Source organism: Zea mays, chromosome 3 (genome assembly GCF_902167145.1).
Source record: "Zea mays cultivar B73 chromosome 3, Zm-B73-REFERENCE-NAM-5.0, whole genome shotgun sequence".
Lineage (NCBI taxonomy): Eukaryota > Viridiplantae > Streptophyta > Magnoliopsida > Poales > Poaceae > Zea > Zea mays.
The window spans coordinates 209,380,204-209,406,068 of NC_050098.1; the positions used below are offsets into that span (position 1 = coordinate 209,380,204).

Below are 25,865 nucleotides of genomic sequence, written 5' to 3' on the forward strand. Positions count from 1 at the left end.
CTGTTGCGTCGATTTCCGTGTACACTGGTATTAGTTAGTTGAGAAATATAGATAAAGAATGCAAAATGTGTATAAAAAGTAATATTTTATATTTATATTGTGTATAAAGAGAGTTTAGGGAGAATTGTTACGAGTGGGAGAAAAAATAAAGGATGTAATGTAGACGACATGGCTGTATAGTGGAGTATATATGATGCAATTTAAAGGACACCGTTGCATATTCTATATATTAACAGCGGGCGCAAGGAAGAGCAACCGGACTATTCACGTCATCACATAAATTCTCCACCGTTCGATTTCTTTACAACGGCAAGCGAACAACAAGCATCGCTCTACTCTCCGTACCCCTGGACTCTTCCAGATCTATCGGTTCTTTACCCAGCGAACGCACAGTCGCACACAGCTATTTCTGTTTCTACTTTCTTCCACCCCCTCTCCGCCGCAAACGCTTCTCGCTTTGCAAAGTGTCTCTGGAATTTGGCCTCACCGGCCCTCCTCCAGTCCCCGGCGCAGGCCGCCAGCTCGCCGACCGCCGCCCCACCGTGGCGTCCTATCTCGAGACACCCCCTGCCGTTCTCGCGTCGTCGCCGCGCGCCCACACCCCGAAGTCGACTGCGACCCGACCTAGCAGGGCTGCTGTGCCTCCACACCACCCACCGCCCACCGCGCTATGACTTGCGTGCGTCGTGACCGCGGTTGTCCTGTCTCGAAGTAGGAAAAGCAGGTACACCCTTCCGTCGCAGTTGTGTCCACGGCTCCAGCCGACCCTTGCTCCCGCGTCGTCGTCGCGCGCCCACATCTCGACATCGAACGCGCGCCAACCAAGCAGGGCTGTCGTGCCTCCCCCTGATCACCCCCACCGCACTACGACCTGCGCGCGTGTTGTGGCGGCGGCTGTGTGCCCATGCCCCGCGGTCCGCCCTGAGTAGCAAAACCAGGTACACCCTTCCCTCACAGTTGTGTCCACTGCGACGATGCTGCAACACGTCATATTCAGCATTGTGGCGTCGTCTCGATCTATCTAAGGGTAACAGCTGACAATCCAGACCTGAGTGCTGTTGTATGGTCTAAATATGTAACATTACTTAAACCAATATGTTATTAGTGTATGCCTACTCAGTTCTAACAAATCAATTACACTAAGTCAGCACTAGGCTTACTTTATAACAACATACCTCATATAGTATTGGACGTGGCATGTGTTTCTATCATCATTCAGCAATCAACAAGATCCAGTTTTAGAACTGCTATGACTATACATATATACAAAAGGCTTATGATACAACAACAGAAACTATTACTTCTTCGTGTAGTAGTTGTTCCAGCTTACAGTTTATACCATGATTCCTAGATTGTTCTTCTTTGCTCATTTTTTTATTATGTAATATATTACCAAAATTTCACTTTCAAAACTGACAGCATGCTTAAAAGTCACGATCGATTGTGTCCTAAACATGAGAAGGAGGTTCTGGAACGTTTGCTTCCATGTCATTCACAATATGATAATAAGATTGGATGTAATATTGACAGGTTAAAAAATGACTACAACTCCATTTTCGGCTTTAAATCAAATAGACAAACTTGCAACCATCCAAGTTCAAGTTCAGGTATCTATAAAGTGGGAATTTCGAGGTCGTACTAATAGTTGTCCCTTGCAGCACAATGACATGGTCCTTCCTGATACACAGGCAAGATCTAACTGCACTAAAAAATCGTTAATATGAATCGACATATATTCATTAGAGACGCAAGGTACGTATTGCCTAAACACTTTAACTATTTACCCATTTTAATCTTCCAATGAAGGTTTACAAACTTCATTTTTCTTCCTACAAATAAACAAACTCATACTTATAGTTTCTTGCCTTTTTGTTAAACACATGTAATATATACAAGCCAACTTTTGCATTATTTTCTATTTTCACCTCTCTGGAGTTGTATAAATGATTTGTAGCCTTAGTGCACTAAGGCTCCTTTTCTGCCCTTTTAAATTTGTATGGCGGTGTCTATTTTTATTGATGCAAAATCTGCAGGTGGACGCGCGCTGGCGCGCGCAAGCGACTAGTATAGTTTAAATGCGACCCTACCAAACAGCAAAATCCAGCACGCCATGCCAATCCCAATCCCAAACCCAAACCAAACAACCACAAACCTCCCCAACCACTGGCCCCTTTCCGCTGCAGCCGCCACTCCACGACATCCCCAATCTCGCACCCGATCACGGAAGGAACGGAAACGGGTGGCAAATCGCCGTGCGCGAGCGCGCAGCAGAGCTCCCAGAGAGGAGACGGGTGAGACAAAACTTGAACCCGCTGATTGATGGATTGATCCCTACTGCCTAGTCGCTACTCGCTAGTCGGCTTTGTGCCCGTGCTCTGCTCCCTGCTATCCCGCCCACCTGGGACTTGGACCCGGCCGCCCCATCCGGCCATCCCCATCTGTTTACTGGCTCCAGTCCCCGCCCCGAATCTTTTCCCTCCTCAGCACCGCCACCAACCTCGACCCCGCCTCTGTGCTCATGTTGAGCGTGCAGCGTATCGGAGATGTGATCGGAGCCCGACTGTCGGTCCGAGTTTGTTTGCCTCTGGACCGTGGCGTGGAGGAGGCAAGCTGGCGGTGAGATGGGTCGGCGCGGAGGAGGAAGAGGAGCAGGAGGGGGACGTTTTCGCGGCTGTGCTCTCCTCGCTGCTGCCTTCGTTGTCTCAACGTTCGTGATCCAGGGTGCTGGAGGTACGTACGTATGAGTCACCTAGCTCTGGGGTTGGCCTGGAGGGGTTTGGTGGTTTCCTTTTCCTCTTTCCTGTGGGTAGTTTTATCAGAATCACGCGCTTGGGTGCTCATTTAGTTACAGCTTACTCCTGACAATTTTTTGGTGTTCCGAGCTGTCGAAACAGGAGAGTGGTATAGCGTTACCTAGTCTACACTTCCCTCATTTTTTACAGTTAAATTGAGGCTAAATCATATGTTCCACTTTAGAGTTAATTTTATTAGTGTTCGAACCGGTTTTGAGCCGGCGGACAGTCCGGCCCTGAGGCCAGACGGTCCGCGGTCCGGACGGTCCGCGCCTGTGGGCCGGACGGTCCGCGCGTGCGCAGAACAGATTAGGGTTCCGAGTTTTGTGCTACGGTTGTTAGCTATATTCGCGGGATTAGCTCGGAATCAGTTGTGTAAAGGGTCCAGCCCCCCTCCTCTATAAATAGAGAGGTCTACGGCCGATTTGTAATAATCAACAATCGAATCAATACAACTTTTATTCGCATTTTATCCTAGGAGTAGTTCTAGTCTAGTTTAGGTTTAGCCTCTCAATCCCCAAATTCTCCGTCTCTCCTCGACTCTACGTCGATTAGAGGAGTCTAGGTCGGTCTACCCGAGCCTAGACACCACCTAGGATCTCTACTCCCCGACGGGGTCCCTCCCGGGAGCGAGATCCAGGCGCCGTCGGCGATCTTCCGCCGTCCCTGCGTACGCGCGGACCGTCCGGCCCCAGGGCGCGGACCGTCCGGTCGTCAGGCAGGAGCCTTAGCCGCGCACCAGGCCGCGGACCGTCCGGCCCCAGGCCGCGGACAGTCCGCCCTTGCGCAGAGAGCACCACCGCGCCTCGCACCAGGCCGCGGACCGTCCGGCCCCTGCGCGCGGACCGTCCGCCCCTGTGCAGAAGGCACCGCCACAGTTCTTGTTGAGTGTTTGGCGCTCCAAAAAGGCGTCAACATACTTTTGGCGACTCCGCTGGGGAAAACATATCTAAGCTCATCAAATCGGTCCTCAATGGCCGGTTCAAGGGATAGCTCCGATATTTCTCCAAGCAACATCATAGAGCCGACTTGGGAAACCTTGCCGGCTGACGAGCAGCTCCAGTTCGAGGAGCACAAGGAGCGGATGATCCAGGAGGCAAAAACAAAGTTCCTGGCCAACTTCAAAGTGGACAGGAACAACAAGGTCGTCCGACATCGGGCGACGGATCCGGCTTCGCTCCAACCCACGCCAGATATCCCCAATGTAAGTAATACCAACGAGCTACAATCTCTTAGAAATTATGTAGAAGAGCAGCGTGAACAAATGCAGAGCATCATAGGGGGTATGCAAAGCGATGTTAAGAGACTAGTACGTGCATTCGATAAGTCTAACATCGCAAATTTTCCTTCACACAAGGTTGGGTTAGGAGATAACGCGTGTAACACATCGGCTACAGGTTGTCACGACCAGTCACAACCCCTTTATGGGATGCCGATGGACACATACCCTAAGCAACCGCAAATCGGCAGCAAACCAGCCGATCTGCACATGCCCGGACCGTCCGCACGTGAGCGCGGACCGTCCGGGCCAGTAACAGTCGGGCCTATTTTTAATGAGTTACCTAGATATGCGCCCGAGCCACCACACACGGCACAGAACCCAAACTACCCAGTCGGACGGTCCGCATACAACGACGGACGGTCCGCATATAACCACGGACGGTCCGGGTACGTATCCGGACAGTCCGCGCATGAGTATTTTGAGGAGGATTATTACATGAATCCTCGCCCGTCCCAGCAACACTTCCCATCACACTATGCGATGCACCAGCCCATTAATTCAGGATCCAAAGCCCAGGAAAGCTTTCCGGCCCCACCTAGAAGGCCGGAAAGAAACGATCAAACCTATGACCCATATAGGGCAAATGAAAATGCACCACGTAACTCAAACCAATGGGGGGAAAGACAACATGCTAATATCCAGCCAACCCCACCTATGTTTGACCAGAGAGCCGGTAGTCTTGCACCGGCTGCCATTGATATGGTAAGGGAAGAAATAGCCGGGGCGTTCCGAGATAAGCTCGGAGTAAGCATGGTCCCTGGGGGGCAATCATATCGGAAACCTTATGACAGCCGATTTGATCACCACCCATACCCACAGGGAACCAGGATACCCGAATTCGCAAAATTTTCGGGTGATCAAGGGAAAAACACACGTGAACATATAGGCCAGTTCTTAGCACAATTGGGAGAATTGGCCGACACAGAGGCATTTCGCGTACGTTTATTTTCATTATCACTAACAGGAACCGCGTTTGCATGGTATGCCACTTTGCCTCCTAATTCCATTTCATCATGGGGGGATCTAGAACAAAAATTTCATGATCATTTTTTCTCCGGTGATTATGAATTGGATTTGGTAGATTTAGTGTCATTGCGACAGACAAAAGACGAATCGGTTAATGATTACATCCGGAGATTCCGCGATACAAGAAACCGATGCTTTCAAATTCATTTAGCAGAAAAACAGCTAGTAGGATTAGCCTTTAATGGTCTACGATATTATTTAAAAGAGAGATTAGAAGGCATCCAATTTTTTACACTAGCACAGTTACACCAGAGGGCTTTGGCTTGCGAAAGCCGGAGCAAAGAAACTGCTAAAACAATGCGTCACAACGTACATATAGTAGAATGCGACCAAAGTAGCTCAGATGACGAATCAGCCGAAGTATATGCTGCTGAAATGGTTTGGCCAAAACAGGCCAAATCTTCGGCTTGTTCCTCCTTGCAGCCGGTTCAAAAGAAACGACAAGAGGAGGTTAAGTTTACGTTTAATGTTGGTAAGTGTGATAAAATATTTGACGAATTACTCAAAAATGGCAATATTAAAATAAATCACACTGTTCCATCCGCCGACGAGCTAAAACGTCGTGCATACTGCAAGTGGCATAACTCATTTTCTCATGCCACTAATGATTGTAATGTATTCCGACGACAGATTCAATCGGCCATTAATGAGGGACGATTGAAATTTCAGGAAATGCAGGTGGATACAGAGCCCTTTCCAATGAACGTGATCGACTTTGAGGGCAAGAAAGTCCTGGTTCGGCCAAACACGGCCGATAAAAGCAAAGGCAAAGAGGCAATCATCGGCAATTCTAAAAAGGCCGATGAGGATCATAAAGTTTCTTGCAGAAAAGTGGTAGCCGAGAAGACTCCCGATGGAGGGGAGACCCTAAAGGTGACCATCACAGCCTCCAGCACTGGGGGGCAAGCGCAGACAGGGAGACAGATGCAGGAACCCGTGCTGCGTATCCCGGACGGTCCGACACGTAGGCGCGGACGGTCCGGGACCCCACCGGACGGTCCGGAGAGCTCCGGCGGACGGTCCGGCCGTACTCAGGACTCGCAGCGACCACGTACTTTCAAACCACGACGACCAGATATAGGTACGTGGAAAACAAATACATTTAAAGCAGCTGGTCGGCTGATCAAGCCTGGCCCAACTTTCGATCAATTGTTGTCTAAATATGTGAAAAAGAAGGCCGACCCCAGTGACCGGCCACCGAAGCGACCCCGCTCACCCATTCATGAGCAACGTCAGGTCAGGCCGATTGGACCACCTCACCAATCGGAAGAAATGAAAGGTCCTATTGTACAATTGAGACCTAACATGCCGACATGGACCCCTCCACCTTCTTATCCATCTATGCCATATCCATACACATACTTACCTCCACCATATGTCCCAAATCAAATGTGGGGCATGCCACCATATCCATTTGGGATGCCACAGTACCCTGCCTGGGGGGCACCCCAAACGTCCGTTTTTGATAGGTTGGCGCCACCAGTGCAAGACCGATTGAGCGCTGCTGAATCAGGTCACCAGGCACAGGCCCAACAAGATTACCGGACTACTCGGCCTCCTAGGCCGACCAATCCGGCAGGGGGGCATATGCCTGTAGCAACTCAAAGAACAACAAAAAAGGACATCATCAAAATAGGCACCGCAGATGTTGTCATACAGGGAGACAATAAAGGACCGATGATTTTCGGCGAATCGGCCAACACAACCGAAAAGGATACGGCTACCATCAAAACAGCTGATCCAAAATACTCCATGCCTCGATGGTGCCCAGCGGGATTGACACGATCCCAAAAGAGAAAATTACAGCGCCTAAGAGCAAAGGAGAGCCAGGAGAAGGAGGCGGAAAAGACATTTAATGACACACATCCATTATACCCGCCACCGCAAAAGAAATGGAGACCGAAGGCCGTTGAGAAAAAACAAACGGCCACAGAAATAGAAAGTCAATCTGCACCAAACGCGGACCGTCCGGCCCCTACGCGCGGACCGTCCGCCGTTCACCAGGAAGTCTCTGGACAACCTGCACCAGGCGCGGACCGTCCGGCCACCGCACGCGGACCGTCCGCCGTTCACCAGGAAGCCTCAACCGACACGACAACATCAATGGAAGAGGACGACCTGCTGGGAGAAGACCTGGTCGACTACGAGGCTTCTCCAGAACACCCAGGTATGGATGTAAATATTATTACATTTTCTGCCGATTGTACTATTATCGGCGACGATGAACCTGTTGTTTCCCAGTTTGATTTTGGTCCTAAAGAAGCCGCCTTTACTAAACTAAAAGAATCGGTAAATCATTTAAAGCCGCTCTTCGTGCGCGGCCACATTGATGGGATACCGATTGCTAAGATGTTGGTAGATGGAGGGGCGGCTGTAAATCTAATGCCTTATTCATTATACAGAAAATTAGGTAAACAAGATGACGAACTTGTCAAGACCAACATGACCCTCAGCGGTGTTGGGACTGATAGTTCGATCAAAGCCAGGGGAGTCACGTCCGTTGAATTAACCATCGGGACTAAGACCCTTGCTGCTGCATTCTTCGTCGCTGATGTAGAAGGAAATTACAGTTTAATCCTAGGCAGAGATTGGATTCACGCCAATCAATGTATACCTTCTACATTACATCAAATGCTGATACAATGGGTAGGCGATGACATAGAACAAGTACATGCTGATGTATCGGCCTGCATCGCTGTGGCCGATGCCCCTGTACTCTGGACTTATGAGACTGCTACATGTCTCACAGGAGTAGACTTTTCTGATTATCAATTCATAAGTATAGATAAGAAAGGTTTCATTCCTGTAATGCTAGAGCCGATGGAGAATCGGCTAAATCCTAAATAAAGTTAAATGATGAATACACACAAAGTTCATGAGTCTTTGGTCACGGACAGTTCGGCCGCCAAGGCCGGATGGTCTGGTCTTTCACAAAAGAGTTCGGACTTTAAGACCGAACATCTACCACAGCGAAAAGACAGTATTACGGATGATCCGGTCCACGAGACCGGAAAGTCCGCAATCACACAAAGATCATCTGATTCCTCTGTGGGGGACATGATAGAGGAATTCAGAGATCTTGATAAACTAGGACAGGGGTTTACATCGGCCGATCCTTTGGAGGAGATTGACATAGGAGATGGTAAAACTCCAAGGCCGACTTTTGTAAACAAGACCCTGGAGACCGATTCTAGAAATGAGATGATCGGTCTATTGAAGGAATATTCAGATTGTTTTGCTTGGAATTACACTGAAATGCCTGGACTAAGCCGAGAAATTGTCGAACATCGGCTGCCTATTAAGCCTGGTTTCAGACCTTTCAAGCAGAAAGCTAGAACATTTCGTCCAGATCTTCTCCCACGAATCAAGGACGAAATCCACCGGCTGCTAGAAGCTAATTTTATTAGACCTTGCAGATACGCAGAGTGGGTCTCCAATATTGTGCCGGTGGAGAAGAAGGAGTCAGGTAAGCTTAGAGTATGCATTGATTTTCGTAATTTAAATAAAGCAACTCCTAAAGATGAATATCCCATGCCCATAGCCGACACATTAATCAATAATGCATCAGGAAATAGAATTATTAGCTTCCTTGATGGTAATGCCGGATATAATCAGATTTTCATGGCCGAAGAAGATGCGTCTAAAACGGCCTTTATATGTCCAGGCTTCATTGGTTTATTTGAATGGGTTGTCATGACATTCGGTCTTAAAAATGCTGGTGCTACTTATCAGAGGGCTATGAATCTGATCTTCCATGAGTTGTTAGGAAACACTGTGGAAGTCTACATTGATGATATTGTAGTCAAATCGGCTGAGTTTAGTTCTCATATAGCTGATTTGCGCAAAGCCTTTGATAAAATGCGTCAGTATGGTTTAAAAATGAACCCACGTAAATGTGCTTTTGGAGTGTCGGCTGGTAAGTTTTTAGGATTTGTCATCCATGAACATGGTATAGAAATAGACCCTGACCGAATCAAGTCTATTCGGAATGTGGGGCCTCCGACGTGTAAGGTCGAAGTGCAGAGGTTTCTCGGCAAGGTGAATTATTTACGAAGGTTTATTTCTAACTTAGCCGGGAAGATTGATGCCTTCACCCCTATCCTTCGGCTTAAAAATGATGCTGAATTCACTTGGGGGGCAGAGCAGCAGGAAGCATTTGATCTCATTAAAAAATACTTGTCTTCGGCTCCCGTGTTAAAAGCACCACAAGTAGGAGCACCATTCAGATTATACATTGCAGCTGAAGACAAGGTTATTGGGGCTGTTCTGACACAACAAACTGAGGGGAAGGAGCATGTGGTGACATATCTAAGCCGAAGGTTGGTGGATGCTGAAACAAGGTACACTTTTATTGAAAAGTTATGCTTATGCTTGTTTTATGCATGCACCAAATGTAGATGTTATTTACTGTCTAGTCATTGCACTGTTTCTGGTCAAGCCGATGTAATCAAGTACATGTTGCATAACCCAATTATGAGTGGTAGAATTGGTAAGTGGGCTTATGCACTCATAGAATATGACTTGGCTTATGAACCATTGAAATCTATGAAAGGCCAAGTCGTAGCGGATTTTATTGTAGAACATCGGGTTAATGATATTCATGAACTAGACATATCATACCTCACTATTACTCCTTAGACTTTATATTTTGATGGATCGGTTTGCAATGAAGGGCAAGGAATTGGCATTGTGCTTGTTTCACCAAGTAATGTCTCCTTTGACTTCTCTAGCCGATTGAAAACGTATTGCACTAATAATCAAGCCGAATATGAGGCCCTCCTATTCGGTTTAGAACTTTTAAATGGTATGGGAGTAAAACATGTGAAGGTATTTGGTGATTCTCAGCTGGTTGTCCAACAAGTGTTAGAAGAATATCAATGTCTTGATGGTACTCTAAATAGCTATCTTGAGAAATGTTGGAGCATAATCCATTCTTTTGACGAATTCAGTATTCGGCATATCTCTAGAGTTGAGAATCATAGAGCTAACGACTTGGCACAAGATGCATCGGGTTATCGGATAAAGAGAGGGAAATTTCACAAAACTGAAAATCTGATAACCAGTGCAGAGCCAAATTCCCAGGTCGCGGACCGTCCGCGTGTTGACGCCGGACCGTCCGAGGTTACCAGAAGGGTTCTCTTAATCGATTCGGCTGACAATGAAGCCGATACAAGTGATTGGAGGACACCTATACTTAATTATTTGCAAAATCCCAATATCAGGACAGATAAGAACATTCGGCGAACAGCTTTCAAGTATGTGTTGATGAGTGATGAACTTTACCGCCGAACGGTTAATGATATCCTGCTTAAGTGCTTGGGCCCAGACGATGCTATATTAGCCATGGCCGAAGTACATGAAGGAATTTGTGGTACCCATTAATCAGCTCCAAAGATGAAGTGGTTGTTGCGAAGGTCTGGTTTTTATTGGCCTAGTATGACAGCTGATTGTTTCAAGTACTACAAGGGGTGCCAAGTGTGTCAAAAATTCGGCGACCTACAGTTGGTCCCTGCAGCCGAATTACATCATATCATCAAGCCTTGGCCATTCAGAGGATGGGGATTAGACTTTATTGGAGAAATTCATCCTTCGTCATCAAAGGGGCATCGGTTTGTGTTAGTTGTCACTGACTATTTCACCAAATAGACTGAAGCCGTTGCTCTAAAGAACATGACGCACAAGGAGGTAATTGAGTTCATAACTGAGCATATTATTCATAGATTCGGCATTCCCCAGACCTTGACTACAGATCAAGGTACTTCTTTTATGTCAAAAGAGGTACGTGAATTTGCTGAATTATACAGAATTAAGCTGCTTAATTCGTCTCCATATTATGCTCAGGCCAATGGACAGGCCGAGTCTAGTAATAGGACGTTGATTAATTTGATAAAGAAAAAGGTATCTGATAATCCTAGACATTGGCATAAGATTTTGTCTGAAGCTTTATGGGCTCATAGAATATCTAAGCATAGTGCTACTAAAGTATCTCCTTTTGAGCTTGTCTATGGGCAGGAAGCAGTGTTACCTGTGGAAATAAGTTTGAATGCTGTCAGGTTTGCCAGACAAAATGGTCTAACTGCTACTGATTATTATAATTCAATGATGGATAATATTGATGAGGTGACCGACAAGAGGATGATAGCTTTAGGAGCAATAGAAAAGGACAAGATCATGGTAGCCAGGGCCTACAACAAGAAGGTCAAAGCAAAATCATTCCAAGTAGGAGACTTGGTGTGGAAGACCATTCTACCTCTAAGGAATAAAGACCGAAAGTTCGGGAAATGGTCGCCAAGCTGGGAGGGTCCTTATAAAGTGAAACAGGTGATGTCTGGTAACGCTTATTTACTACAAACATTACAAGGCAAGGATTTACCTAAGGCTTTGAATGGGCGTTTCCTCAAACAGTACCATCCTAGTATGTGGCAAGATGCCTAAGAAAACCGATGTGATCACATCGAGTTAGTTGCTTTTGGTTCGCCCAGCTCCACCAAAAGGCAGGGGGGCATATGTTCGAACCGGTTTTGAGCCGGCGGACAGTCCGGCCCTGAGGCCGGACGGTCCGCGGTCCGGACGGTCCGCGCCTGTGGGCCGGACGGTCCGCGCGTGCGCAGAACAGATTAGGGTTCCGAGTTTTGTGCTACGGTTGTTAGCTATATTCGCGGGATTAGCTCGGAATCAGTTGTGTAAAGGGTCCAGCCCCCCTCCTCTATAAATAGAGAGGTCTACGGCCGATTTGTAATAATCAACAATCGAATCAATACAACTTTTATTCGCATTTTATCCTAGGAGTAGTTCTAGTCTAGTTTAGGTTTAGCCTCTCAATCCCCAAATTCTCCGTCTCTCCTCGACTCTACGTCGATTAGAGGAGTCTAGGTCGGTCTACCCGAGCCTAGACACCACCTAGGATCTCTACTCCCCGACGGGGTCCCTCCCGGGAGCGAGATCCAGGCGCCGTCGGCGATCTTCCGCCGTCCCTGCGTACGCGCGGACCGTCCGGTCGTCAGGCAGGAGCCTTAGCCGCGCACCAGGCCGCGGACCGTCCGGCCCCAGGCCGCGGACAGTCCGCCCTTGCAGAGAGCACCACCGCGCCTCGCACCAGGCCGCGGACCGTCCGGCCCCTGCGCGCCGACCGTCCACCCCTGTGCAGAAGGCACCGCCACGGTTCTTGTTGAGTGTTTGGCGCTCCAAAAAGGCGTCAACAATTAGAACTTTTGATCTGTTTGGAACGCGGACTAATTCTAGGTGGCATTGTTTGTGACTTGTCGTGTGTCCTAATGTCACGGGCCATGCTTAGGTTTGTTTGGGTGGTTAGTATTCACCCCAACACACATGGATTGAGGGGGTTTGAGGCGTAAATTAAACTAATTTACACTTTAATCCTCCTCAACTCATGTGTATTGGACTGAATACTAGAGTATCCAAACATAGCCTTAAAGGGGTGTTTGGTTTATAGGGACTAATTTTTAATCTCCTCATTTTATTCCATTTTAGCCCCTAAATTACAAAATATGGAAACTAAAACTATCTGATGTAGTTTCCGTATTTGGCAATTTATGGACTAAAATAGAATAAAATGGAGGGACTAAAAATTAGTCCCTAGAAACCAAACACCCCCTAAGTAAACACTGAAGAATATCCACTTAAATTCAAATTCTAGATACAAAAAAAGTTTATGCACCTGAAATTTGGCATGATCAATTTGATAGCCGTCATGTAGGATGCCTAGTTTTATTTTAACGAATACTGTAGGAAAATTGCAATGGATGTGGCAATGTTAGGGCTTAACTCTGTTATATATGGATATACCTAAGACAGTGGGAATGGCAACTTCGGATGAAATTATTATGCAGTAGTTTACAATGATCGCAGGGCATACCAGTAGTGTTTGAGGGGCAAGAGACGAGGCTCTACATTTTAGATTTCTTTAGTTCAAACCAGCATTTAGATAGTGTTTAGCCATACCTAATCATATAATGCTCACATACTTCAATGACTGCTTCAATTAATCGTATCTTTTAATTTAGCATTATGCTGTGATAGTTTATGATTTATGAAAAGTACACTGTCAGCTTATTTTCACCATAGGTTTTTCAACCCTGGACATTTTCTTGATGGTAAAGAAAGATGAAGAAAACTGCTGTGCTGAATTTTATTCTGTCCTATTAGGAGACAAACAAGTTTGTTTGATAGCATATGACACTTGTATGCTGTTAAAAATCATTGAACATTCTGTTTGACTTTGGCACCTTTGTTTTGAAGGATTGAAGCAATCTCATGCACCCGCTGTTGCTCACAAGGTTCTTCTATCCATAACAAATTGGCATCCACAAAATTACTTGGATGATGTACTTCATCCATCAGAAGTACAAGATCGAATACTCGAACGCTTAGGTCCGTAACCACAAAACTGTATACTTTTAATGTTTTGCAGTTTCCACTTTTATTATATAGTGATGGGTGTTTCTTTATTAGGATTAACAGTAAAACCACCCGCATGGACTACTATTTGTTGTACATGTTTATAAATGGTAGGATTAATATGCAACCGACAACCCATCAATCAACCAGACAACCATGAAGTTTTTATGTTGTGACTGAAAAGCGGATGATTTTTCCTCTTTTTATCTGCCAGGAAATGGTTACACAGCTTCTAATAAGCTGCCTTCCACAGGTGAAACTGTTTCACCAACTAAACAATCAGTACTGACTGCAGCAGGATCTAGTGCTCTTGACCATTTTTATCAATAACCAAAGAGAAAAACGTCCCCATTTATGCAGATCCCAGAGCCAATTGTTGAGGAGTTTATTGAAATCTATCTGCATCTTAACCTTTAGAATCAGTTTGGTATGATGGTTTCTTATTTTTCCTTCATTCAACGGCCAATATGTCCCATCATTTCAAACTGGCAATGAACTTCCTTTCCCTTCAAACCCAGCTATCTTTACACCAATTGATGTGAACAGAGACAAGGTTCCTGTTGCTCCACCTTCTATACATCATGCTATTCCATGGCCACCCGCACACCCCACAACAGAGTTCAAGTTCACATTTAACTGGTATTGGACTCAACTAGGTCATGCTGTGATTTTATCATCTGCATTTACACATTACGACTGTATGATATATATCTCCGTTCTTGAATATTTGTCGACCGCTAGTTCATTTTTGAACTAAAACGCGACAAATAAAAAAGAACGTAGGGAGTACAATATCTTTTTAGATAATGGAATAGTAAATCCCAGATGATGTACAAATATCTGCTCTCTTCATCACCAATCACTTCTCCTGCCATCCATAGTATGGTACACATGTTGCTGCGCCTCACCACTCCAGGGAAATCGTCTGTCCCTTCATCCTATTCACATTATGAACATATAGAAGGTCACCTTCTCCTTTAGTTAAAGTTCAAAAGACTTGCTAACAATATGGTAGTCAGGCTCACTTCCTTCACGATCACAAAACACGTGATTGGTTGTCGGCCCCACCTCCACCCGGTTTGCGCCAGCCTGGGCCGGTAGAAACACGCCTCCCTCACGTCTCCGCTCATGGAAGCAGAACGTTGAAAAAGCACCAAGACTGCGTCCGCGCATGCAGGTAACCAATCACTGGCTCAAGTATGGTCAATGCACGTGCTAAGCCTGGACGTGGCTGGCCAGGCAACCAATCACATAAAGTGTTCCACCCACAAATAAGATAAGGTGCATGACGTTCAGATTGCTGCCCCCCCTCCCAAAAAAAAGGTGGAGCGTTGGAGTAGGGCTGGTGCAAAGCAACTTGAAAGCCTTGGCCTCCCAGCTGCCTTCTGTAGGGTCAGGACTATTTCTAGTGCTTAATGCTGTGACAGCTGAGGTCATCCTATTACAGCATGAGATAAGGATAGAGTTTTTTTTCCCTGTTTGTATTAGGGTTCTGGTCTTTTTTCCCTGTGTTCTTTTGCCTTGTTTGGGCATTGTATTGTGTGTTGGAATCTGCGCCGGAGAGACAACCCTGCAGGTTGCCGGCGAGTTCCTACCTCCCAGGTAAGTTCTTCAGGTATGAGAAAAACCTCCCAGGGACTCACACGCACGCGAACTCTTTGTTGGAGAGGAACACAGCAGATTTGGTGGCGTCCTATTGACTGCCTTTTCTTAGCCTCTAAGGCCATATATTTATAGACTTTCATAAGGAAACAAACTAGCTATTACAAGGGAATAATCCGGACTGCTATCAGTCCTGATCTTGCTGATTGGATCCGTCCATATAAGACTGATCCACTACCATACTAGCTATTTCCTAAAACAGAATAAGTAAACTAGCACCAATCAAGGATTACTTTCCTAACAATCTCCTCCTAAGCCTTGTGGTGCAATCTGTCTACATCCACCAGTCCGACCTTAGAGCGCAACTCTTGAAATTTGGTCTTCCCAAGCGGTTTCGTTAGGAAGTCCCGCAGCTGTTCTTCGCTCCTGATGAAGTCCACTTTGATCTGCCCATTCTCAGCACACTCCCGAACAAAATGATACTTCACTTCTATGTGCTTGCTCTGACCATGTAGCACTGGGTTCTTAATGAGGGCAATAGCTGATTTGTTGCCCACTTTTAGCATTGGAGCTTTCAGTGATACTCCTTGTACTTCGGCCAGTACCCTACTCAGCCATAATGCCTGACAAGCCGCATTGGCAGCAGCTATATATTCTGCTTCACAGGTTGATTGAGCCACCACCTTTTGTTTCATCGAAGTCCAAGTAACCGGACTATTGTTCAGGAAGAAAACCACTCCAGTAGTGCTCTTCCTGCTGTCAACATCCCCAGCATAATCACTATCACTATACCCAATCAGCCCAGCCTCCTTCCTTCCTTTTCTTCCAAACCACAAACCCCAATTCTTGGTTCCCTTCACATACCTCAGAATGTGTTTCACAGCCATCATGTGATCTTTGTGGGGTTCTTCCAGAAACCGGCTGACATATCCCACAGCAAACGCAAGGTCAGGTCGAGTGTTGACCAAATACCTCAAGCTTCCTACTATGCTTCGGTATACCGTGACATCCACTAGGGGTTCAGTGCTCAGTTTGCTCAGCTTCAACCGTGTCTCCATGGGAGTCTGACACAGGTTGCATTCTCTCATTCCATTCTTCTCTAGAATTTTTTCTGCATAGGCTCCTTGGCTGAGAGATATTCCCTCCTTATTTTGCCTTACTTCAATTCCCAGATAATATTTCAGTAACCCCAGATCTGTCATCTTGAAAACAGCTGCCATCTCTTCCTTGAACAGCTTGATGTCCTCACAATTTGTTCCAGTGATTATCAAATCATCCACATACACGCCAACCACCAACTGTGACTTGATGTTTCTTCTGAGATAAATAGCAGGTTCTGAAATGCTCTTTCTGAAACCAAGAGATTTCATTGTCCTGTCCAGTTTCTCATTCCAGGCTCGAGGTGCTTGGTGTAGCCCATATAGTGCCTTCCTCAGCTTGAGCACCTTGTGTTCTTTTCTAGTGACCACAAAACCTGCTGGCTGCTGCACATATACCTCTTCACCCAATTCACCATTTAAGAATGCTGATTTCACATCCATATGATGTACTTCCCAACTCTCATGTGCTGCAAGTGCAATAAGCAACCTCACAGAATCAAGCCTGGCTACTGGAGCAAATACTTCATCATACCATGTTGTTGTGCATATCCCTTCACTACCAGTCGTGCCTTGTGTTTGGATACTGCACCTTGTTCATCCCTTTTCACCTTGTATACCCATTTAAGACCGATTGCCTTGCGCCCTGGAGGAAGATCCACAAGAGTCCAGGTCTGGTTATCTTCAATTGATTTCATCTCCTCCATCATTGCTTTTCTCTAGCTCGGACTCCTTTCTGCTTCACCAAAAGAGACCGGTTCATCGGCGCTTACTGCATGTAACTCCTCATCTAGCAGCCTCCTTGTTGCATAACCAGGTGGAGTTTTGGATTCCAGTAGTCCATCTACCTTGCGGAATCTAAGTGGATCATCTTCTGCTCTATAGGCATCTAGATACTCATCAATATTTCCCTCCGGTGGTGAAGCAAACTCCACTTCCTGCATTTCATCCTCCTCTTCCGAAACATGCCCTGTATCAACATGAGGGGTCCGAGGGGACAGACCTCCAGCTGAATGCTCATCTTCAGATTCCCCAGCAGTTTTCTCATCTCCTTCAGGATGTGTCTGCTTTCTGATGGCATATTCCATTGTGAACACATCTTGATCTTCATTTTCTGAACTGATGTCCTCCTGGGTTTCCCAATCCCACTGAGCCTGTTCGTCGAAGATGACATCCCTTGAAATATGAACACGCTTGGTGATGGGGTCGTAAGCTCGGTATGCCTTCGTGCCTTCTTCATAGCCAATGAAGATCATTTTCCTTCCTCGATCCTCCAACTTCTTCAGATGAGGAACAATGTTTCGGACATAGACAATGCAGCCGAACGTCTTGAGGTGGTGAACTGCTGGTTTCTTGCCATGCCATGCCTCAAATGGAGTCATCCCATCTACACTCTTGGTTGGGCACCTGTTCAAAACATAAACAGCAGTTTTTACTGCCTCTCCCCAAAACCAGCCAGAGAGTTTTTTTGCCTTCAACATACTCCTTGCTGTGGCCACAACAGTCCCATTCCGGCGTTCCACTACGCCGTTTTGTTGAGGACTGTACGGCGCAGTGTGTTGTCGGTGAATACCACTGGCCATACAATACTCCGCAAATTCACCCGAGGTGAACTCCCCACCTCGATCAGTTCGAAGTGTCTTCAACTTGAGTCCAGATTCCCTTTCAGCTTGCATCTGAATTCTTTTCACTGCATCAATAGCCTGGTCTTTCGACGAGATTGCAGCCATCCACATATATCTACTCAAATCATCCACCAACAGCAAGAAATATTTGTTACCTCTTGGTGTCATTGGGGCAATAGGACCACACAGATCACCATGTACCAACTCCAAGCGCTGTTTTGCCCGGTATTCTGCCTGCGCTGGAAAAGAGGTGTGTTTCTGTTTGCCTGCCTGGCATGCCTCACACACCCTTTCAACCTGTCCGAGCTTGGGCAAGCCTCGGACTAGTTCTTCCTTCTCCAGTTTCCGCAGTGCAGCCATATTAACATGACCAAACCTCTCATGCCACCGCCAGGCTACTTCATCTTCGCGCCCACGCACTGCTAGGCACACAGACTGTTGTATCTTCAAATGAAGGAGGTACAACCTGTTTTCAGCCCACACTATTCTTGCCAGTAATCTTCCATCAGGTTCCCTAATATGCATCACCCCATCATCAACATGAATCTTGTACTTTGCTTCATCAAGTTGCCCAATACTGATGATATTTGTTGTCAGGCGAGGAATAAAATAAGCCCCAACAAACGACCGGGTCTCGCCATTCTTGCACATAAACTTGATGGTTCCTCGTCCCTCAATCTGAGCCACCGAGTTGTCACCGAACCTGACAGTACCCAGCACTCTGGTATCCAGATCGGTGAAAACAGCCCTGGATCCGGACATATGATTTGTGACTCCAGTGTCTAGGATCCAGGTTCCCTCCTCTAATTTCTCCTCTTCTTCATGCTGTAAAAACACCTTCTCCTCCCTGATCTCTAGATGAGAACTAGACATCTTGCAGCATGGTTTAAGTGTTGAGATTTTTACCGGGAACGTCTTTGCCACAAGAAGTGTAGCCTCCTCTTCATCTTGGACAACATGTGCTTGCTCCTTCTTGTGCCTTGACGGACACTCTCGCGCCCAATGTCCCATCTTGCCACACCTTCTGCACTCATCACCAGTGACCTTTCCAGCCGGTGGTCCACCTGATGAGCGCCCTCCTCTGCCACGACTGCGGCCACGACCCCGACCACGGCCACGGTACCCTCCATCATGGCGCCCTGATCTTCCACCCGAGCTGCTGCCAGGATGGTGCTCGACTTCCTTCTTGCGCCGGGCATTCCACTCTTCTTCCGTGAGGTAGAGTCGACCACTGTGCTGCAGTGATCCTGGGGCCTCCTCAAAGGCGTCCTCCGCTGCCCTCAACCTCCCCACCATGTCAGACACAGTGAGGGTTGACAGGTCGAGGAGAGTGGTGATGGAGAGGACGATTTGCTTGAAGCGTGGTGGAATGCTGCGAGCAATCTTCTCCACGATCTTCTCTTCTTCCACGCCAGCTCCAAGAGTGGAGAGTTCCCCTGCCATGCCATTTAGGCGCAGCGCAAAATCTTCAACGGACTCACCGTCATTAAACGTTGCCAAGTCGAACTTCCTCCGAAGCAGCACAGCAGCAGTCTTCTTCATGCGATCATCGCCGACCCGTAGGTCTGCAATGGTCTTCCACGCCTCCTTTGCCGTGGACTTGTCTGCGATCGAAGACACCATCTCTGGTGGCACTGCGCTGCAGAGAGCGTCGAGTGCCATCATTTCTTCATGGATGTCTGCTCCTCCGTGCTCGATGACGTCCCACAACATCCTCGCCCTCAACTTCACCTTCATCAGGAGTGTCCAGTCCGAGTAATTGGTCTTGGTGAGTGTGGGATATCCACTCCCTACACTCACCTCACGAATTACTCGCTGGACCACTGCTCCATCTTTGGAGGTGTCGTCGCTGGACTTCCTGAATGTTGCACTGCTATCAACAGTTTTCGACATCTTGCTCCTCCTTAGCTCCGATACCAGTTGTTGGAATCTGCGCCGGAGAGACAACCCTGCAGGTTGCCGGCGAGTTCCTACTTCCCAGGTAAGTTCTTCAGGTATGAGAAAAACCTCCCAGGGACTCACACGCACGCGAACTCTTTGTTGGAGAGGAACACAGCAGATTTGGTGGCGTCCTATTGACTGCCTTTTCTTAGCCTCTAAGGCCATATATTTATAGACTTTCATAAGGAAACAAACTAGCTATTACAAGGGAATAATCCGGACTGCTATCAGTCCTGATCTTGCTGATTGGATCTGTCCATATAAGACTGATCCACTACCATACTAGCTATTTCCTAAAACAGAATAAGTAAACTAGCACCAATCAAGGATTACTTTCCTAACATTGTGGTCCATTTCGGACCTTTCTCTCTCTCAATATAATGATGCGCAGCTCTCCTGTGCGCATTCGAGAAAAAAATTCCAAATAGCAAAAGTGTGCCATATCAGTTTGAGAGTTCATGAGAATTGTATCAGCTCATTTCTGAGTCAGTTCTAAGTTCTAACAGTGTGCTGATGCCTTACCTGCTGTTCCCCCCCCCCCCCCCCCCCCCCCCCCCCAGTATTAGTGACTTCACCGCCATTGCCTGCAAGTAGGCGATGAATGCAAAGCATGTGTCTCAAGCAGTATTTGTACAAGTATATTGTATCTTCTAGAGTATGATCAATGCACTATTTATTCTGCTCCATTGTGAAGGTCCAGCAGCTTCTCCAGAAACAGCTGCTCATCCAGCTAAACATGGCAAGGATCATGGAGCTCCCGTTGCAGCACCTTCAAATGTTAGTCATCACCATTCCATGCCTGCAAATATTGTGCATGGAAAAACTCATGCAACTCCAGTTGTGGTACCAGAAAAGAGAAGGCATCACCACTTGCCTGCAAATATTACGAATGTGAAAGGTATACTACCAGGCACCAACCGTACCTAGTCCCATTATGAACCTATTGTTGATGATTCATGAAGTTAATGTCGTGCAGGACCTGCTGTTTCTCCCTCAAAATCTCCCATCATCCACAGGAAAGAACATGGCATTCCAGTTGCTGCACCGCCAAAGGAACATTCGAGCTATTTACCACCTGCAAATCATAGACATCACAAAGGTATGTACGTACTGAAACTACCAATGAAAATTATATGTTCATCTCAGTAAAGTGATGTTTGATGCAGGTTCCCCTCGTCCTGCTCCACATAAAAGTAACAGTACTTCTGCACCAAGCCATGGATATCCTGGTAGTACTGCACCTGCACCTGTACGTTTGCCTCCGCCAAAAGGAAAGGGAGAAGGAAATTTTGCTCATGCTCCAAACCATCCCAATCAATACCATTCAACGTCATATTCTCCAGGTTATCTCTTGCTCATTACATTGCCATTTGTTCTAGCTGCAACAAGTGTTCCAGCCATCCCCTAAGAACAAGCGAACGACACTGAATAAGCATCACCATTTCGTGCTCATGCTAACTTGTTAAAGTTTGGTTATGTTTGAGCATGCGTATTGCCAACATGGCAACATTGAGCGTTGAAACATGAAATACACCTCATGCAAATGAATAGGTGATAGATATTTGCAACATAAGTCATGCACTTGATCGAATTCAACTTTTAATTATTCCACAAAATTGATCAATATTTCTTGTCTTGCCCTACTATACACCTTTTAACGTGTTCAAAAATATTGGTCACACATGCCTCAAATAAGGTTTCAACCTATATCAAAATGGATTACATCTTGTTTTGCCAGAAGTAATTTAGGCTTCCATTGTTACCATTATACCTATGCAGGATCAGCTCTACCACCTGCGCATCCACCTGACATTCCTGCATTTAGAAAGCCCAAGATTTTGGCACCAGCGCCTAGTCAATCGCTGCTACCTCCACCAACAAATTCATGTATGATGAGTATAATTTTGTGCCATTTGTGTTCATAAATTTAAAAAAACAGCTACTGATTGCTTAGCTTTTGTCCATTCATCTTTGATTTGACTTTGCTAGACTGCACGACGCCCTGCTCAGATCCTCTGACCAATAGTCCTCCAGGAATGACATGCCTCTGTGTGTTGCCAATAAAAGTTGAGCTTCGCTTTGGTATAGCATTGTACACATTCTTTACACTTGTCCCCGAACTTGCACAAGATATTGCATCGGGAGTGTTCATGAATCAAAGTCAAGTTCGTGTTATGGGGGCAAATGCTGCACCTGATGACCCTGAAAAGACAATAGTCTTTATTGATCTTGTGCCACTGGGACCAAAATTTGACAATGCGACGGCATTTTCAGTATTTGAAAGGTTTTGTAATAAGCAGGTCATCATAAATCATAATCATTTTGGAAAGTATGACGTGTTGTATGTTCTCTACCAAGGTGAGTGTTCTCCACAACTTCATGTTGTTCCACTTAATACCATTTTTTCTAATTATTTTAGCCTCTTCAACATGTCTTGCTGATTATTCCAGTATTTGTTTGAAACACAATTCATATTGTATTATTCAGGTCATTAGTTTATTTTTTATATTTTATCACTTACAAAGCAGGGTAGTGATATGCACGGTGTCATTTACTCATGCAGGCCTTCCTCCGTCACCACCGGCAGCAAGCATGAACAATGGTCTTAGCAATGTAAATGGTCCAAGTTTGCATCCGCTTGCTGCTGATGTGGGAAATTATAGAGAAAGAAAAGGCAGGCACGTTATTATAATAATTATTCTATCAAGTGTGTGTGCTTTTATTTTATGTGCTGGAGCTGCACTAGTGCTTTATTTCAAGCTTCGAAACCACATCCATTTAACTGAAGCGTCACTTGTGCCAACAAAACCTACAGGTAGCGAGACATTCTATCAGTGGATTATCATTAACTTTTTATTCCGTGCCTTTCTGTGTGACATCTTCAAAATGCAGCAAAATGCAGCTTAGGGAGCCTCTTTTCTTCTAAAAACATAAGTTGCCACCCCTTTTTTCCTATGAACACATGAACCATGTCATGAATATCATGTGGCAGCAGATAATAATACATCTTTAATAGTTACTCCCTCTGGTCACAAGCACTTGACACATTTGACTTTCACAGTTTTTATGTGTATATTTGACCACAAATTCCTTCTAGAATATAGTTTTAAAATTCTTCAAATATAATAGATTCTGCAAGTATTTTGAACACAAACCAACACATAATTCCAAACTAAATAATATAAAATTATCTGTGTTTGTTAAGGGTTGATAAAATCATGTCGTAGATAACAAGTTGACCAGAGGTAGTATATTGTATAAAATAACCAGAGTTCAATGTTCATCCTTTTCTTACCTTAGGTGCGGAAAATTAGTGCATTAATATGCTTATCTTGTTTTAAGCTTGCAAGGGCATTGAGAAAGCAAAAAATGTTGTTTTTATACCCAAAAACTATGTTTGCATGTAAGGTTACGTATTTAGTTTTATACTTCATTGGTAAAGTACTCAAACCATCTTTGAGAAATTTTAAGACTTAAATTTGGTCAATCATTAACCATGATGCTGTTTGTATCACCCCCCTTCAATGATTGCATTGGAAATGCAGGTCCTGTTTCTGCAATGGTTGGGAACAGGCTAGAAAGCAGACCTATTTCGGCATCACCATCCTTCAGCTCAAGTTTGGTGGCATATAAAGGATCTGCCAAAACATTTAACCTGGTTGAGATGGAGAGAGCTACACTAGGATTTGATGAGTCCAGAATTATTGGTGAGGGTGGTTTTGGGCGTGTCTATGAAGGTATTCTTGAGGATGGAGAACGGGTTGCTATCAAGGTTTTAAAGCGGGACGATCAACAAGGTACCCGGGAGTTTTTGGCTGAGGTCGAGATGCTTAGCCGATTGCATCATAGGAACTTGGTTAAGCTGATAGGTATATGCACAGAGGGGCATAGCCGATGTTTGGTTTATGAGCTTGTTCCGAATGGCAGTGTGGAATCTCACTTGCATGGTAAATTTCCTTCTGTGCCGTAACTTCACTTTCTAAGGCTTTCTTCATTTCATCATATAACTTCTCTTTCTTAATTTAGTCATTTTATTGGCAAGAGGTGCAGTAGATAAGCCAAACACATAACTGACAAGAAAACCTGACTCACATGATACCTATCAGTGCTAGCTTGATTTGCATTGTTTCACTTTGTTGATACTTTATACCGACAAAATACAGGCTAGTGATTTAGAATTGTTGATATGGTTCATGGTTGTGTAGTATATATCTTCAATCTACTTTTAGTTACCTTGGTTGTACACTATATTTTTTTGGACATCTGAAATCGTATATTAATACGATTCTAAGCAGGATCAGATAAGGGAGCTGCTCAGTTTGATTGGAACGCTAGGCTCAAAATTGCACTTGGTGCAGCACGCGCACTTGCATATTTGCATGAGGATTCAAGTCCACGTGTCATACACCGTGATTTCAAGTCCAGTAACATCTTATTGGAACATGACTTCACCCCAAAGGTGTCAGACTTTGGCTTAGCAAGGACAGCTTTGGGTGAGGGAAACGAGCATATTTCAACTCGTGTCATGGGAACTTTTGGGTATGCTAAATCTGAAATTACTATCTTTACTTCTTCATAGTTGATTCAATACCATCAACTCATATTACAAAATTCTGGTCAATTTCTCTTAGGTATCTTGCTCCTGAATATGCAATGACTGGCCATCTTCTAGTAAAGAGTGATGTTTACAGCTACGGTGTTGTTCTTCTTGAGCTTCTTACAGGGAGGAAACCGGTAGATATGTTAAGACCTCCTGGACAGGAAAACTTAGTGGCATGGGCTGGTTCTCTTCTGACAAGCAGGGATGGTCTGGAATCAATCATAGATCATTCACTTGGGCGCAGCATTCCATTTGACAGCATCGCAAAAGTAGCAGCCATTGCTTCTATGTGTGTTCAGCCTGAGGTGGACCAGCGCCCATTCATGGGTGAAGTAGTTCAAGCTCTAAAGCTGGTATGCAATGAAGGCGGCGAGTTCAATGAGTCAACCTTTAGCCAAGATTTGCATATCCAAGATGTCGAGGTTATGAGTAGAGCAAGTACGGATGTAGACGTTGACCCAACGCTATCTGCTGAGCTGTTCACTTCATCAGCGCGTTATGATGCTATAGATGCCCCTGGTTCTTTCCGAAGATACTCAAGTTCAGGTCCTCTAAGAGTAGGGAGAACTGGACTGAACAAAGAGAGGGGCCTGTCAACAGGCAGCTCAAGTGAACACGTTGGGCTACAGAGGTTTAGGATTGATGGAGAATAGTCAGCCTGCAAGCAGCTCATGATGATGTGCGCATGGAAGAAATACACATTGGATTATTTTCTTCCAAGCCAGATTTCATACTCATCGTGAATAGTATGTGGAAAATTGAGAAAGGCGTAAAAATCAGTGTGCCACTGTTCGGTGCTCCCGTCGCCTTCTTTGGAAAGCTCAAACAAGACTTCACACGAATTTTTGTACAGTTCTAGAGATGATAGATGCTTTTAGGAAAGAAGGGGTGTACACGAGTTTTTCAGCTGTAATTCCCCACGAACCGTATTACGTTTCGCCGTAGCATCAGTGCAAATCAATTAAAGGGCGTGCACGCAGTCACCATTTTGAGTTCAATGAAAAAAAATTCATCCTGATTGACCGCAACCTTTGTCTGGCCCGGCATAGTCTACAAATGCACGGTTCATAAAAAGCACATTCCTAATTATGGTTTGTATCGTACCAGCACATGGGTGTATGTCTACAGCACAATCCATAATTAGTTATGTGTGTCATGCCGATCTAAATAGCTCAGAATGCATTAATGTGTCAGACCGGTCCATATACATATATAACAGTAATACATAAAAAATTATAGAATATATATATGATCAAAATAAAATTAAGATATTTTGTGGCTGCACATTAAAAACCTTTGGTCAGAAAGAAAAAATATTACAACTAGCTCAGAAATAATATTCAGTTCTCTTTTCAGTGTTTAGTTGAGTATTATACATAATACATACAATGATCATCATCACTATTCACTATCCCCATCTAGGCACTTATTCTTGAAGGTCTATTGAAGCTCTGAATTCTACAAGTTGTGATGGTCATGTGG

General features: G+C 45.4%; 1 protein-coding gene across 12 annotated transcripts; it reads left to right on the forward strand.

Annotated features, from left to right (window-relative positions):
* The first annotated feature begins 2,105 nt into the window (after nucleotides 1–2,105).
* On the forward strand, nucleotides 2,106–25,411 carry LOC100383960 (uncharacterized). Of its 12 annotated transcripts, none has more exons than XR_004856978.1 (13): nucleotides 2,115–2,730; nucleotides 5,770–6,181; nucleotides 13,360–13,491; nucleotides 13,733–13,771; nucleotides 20,478–20,681; nucleotides 20,760–20,882; nucleotides 20,950–21,126; nucleotides 21,563–21,670; nucleotides 21,773–22,141; nucleotides 22,347–22,461; nucleotides 23,329–23,730; nucleotides 24,079–24,322; nucleotides 24,415–25,411. XR_004856978.1 is itself a non-coding variant. In XM_035965998.1 (13 exons), the coding sequence occupies exons 2-13, from the start codon at nucleotides 5,773–5,775 to the stop codon at nucleotides 25,034–25,036; spliced, it is 3,075 nt and encodes a 1,024-aa protein (XP_035821891.1). In that variant the 5' UTR covers nucleotides 2,120–2,730; nucleotides 5,770–5,772; the 3' UTR covers nucleotides 25,037–25,411. The 12 variants fall into 12 exon arrangements, 10 of the variants coding, with proteins under 10 accessions (XP_020405515.1, XP_020405518.1, XP_035821891.1 ...); XR_004856979.1 differs by having other exon boundaries at nucleotides 24,085–24,322; XM_035965998.1 differs by having other exon boundaries at nucleotides 2,120–2,730; nucleotides 22,347–22,598; nucleotides 24,085–24,322.
* The last annotated feature ends 454 nt before the right edge of the window (nucleotides 25,412–25,865 follow it).

What these genes read in the sequence shown, in the direction of transcription:
- LOC100383960 (XM_035965997.1), top strand. Translation starts at nt 5,773, where the DNA reads ATGCAGGTGGATACAGAGCCCTTTCCAATGAACGTGATCGACTTTGAG. An exon ending in ACCACGACGACCAGATATAG is followed by an intron (nt 6,182 to 13,359) that starts GTACGTGGAAAA and finishes TTTGTTTTGAAG; the next exon opens with GATTGAAGCAATCTCATGCA. An exon ending in AAATATTACGAATGTGAAAG is followed by an intron (nt 20,682 to 20,759) that starts GTATACTACCAG and finishes AATGTCGTGCAG; the next exon opens with GACCTGCTGTTTCTCCCTCA.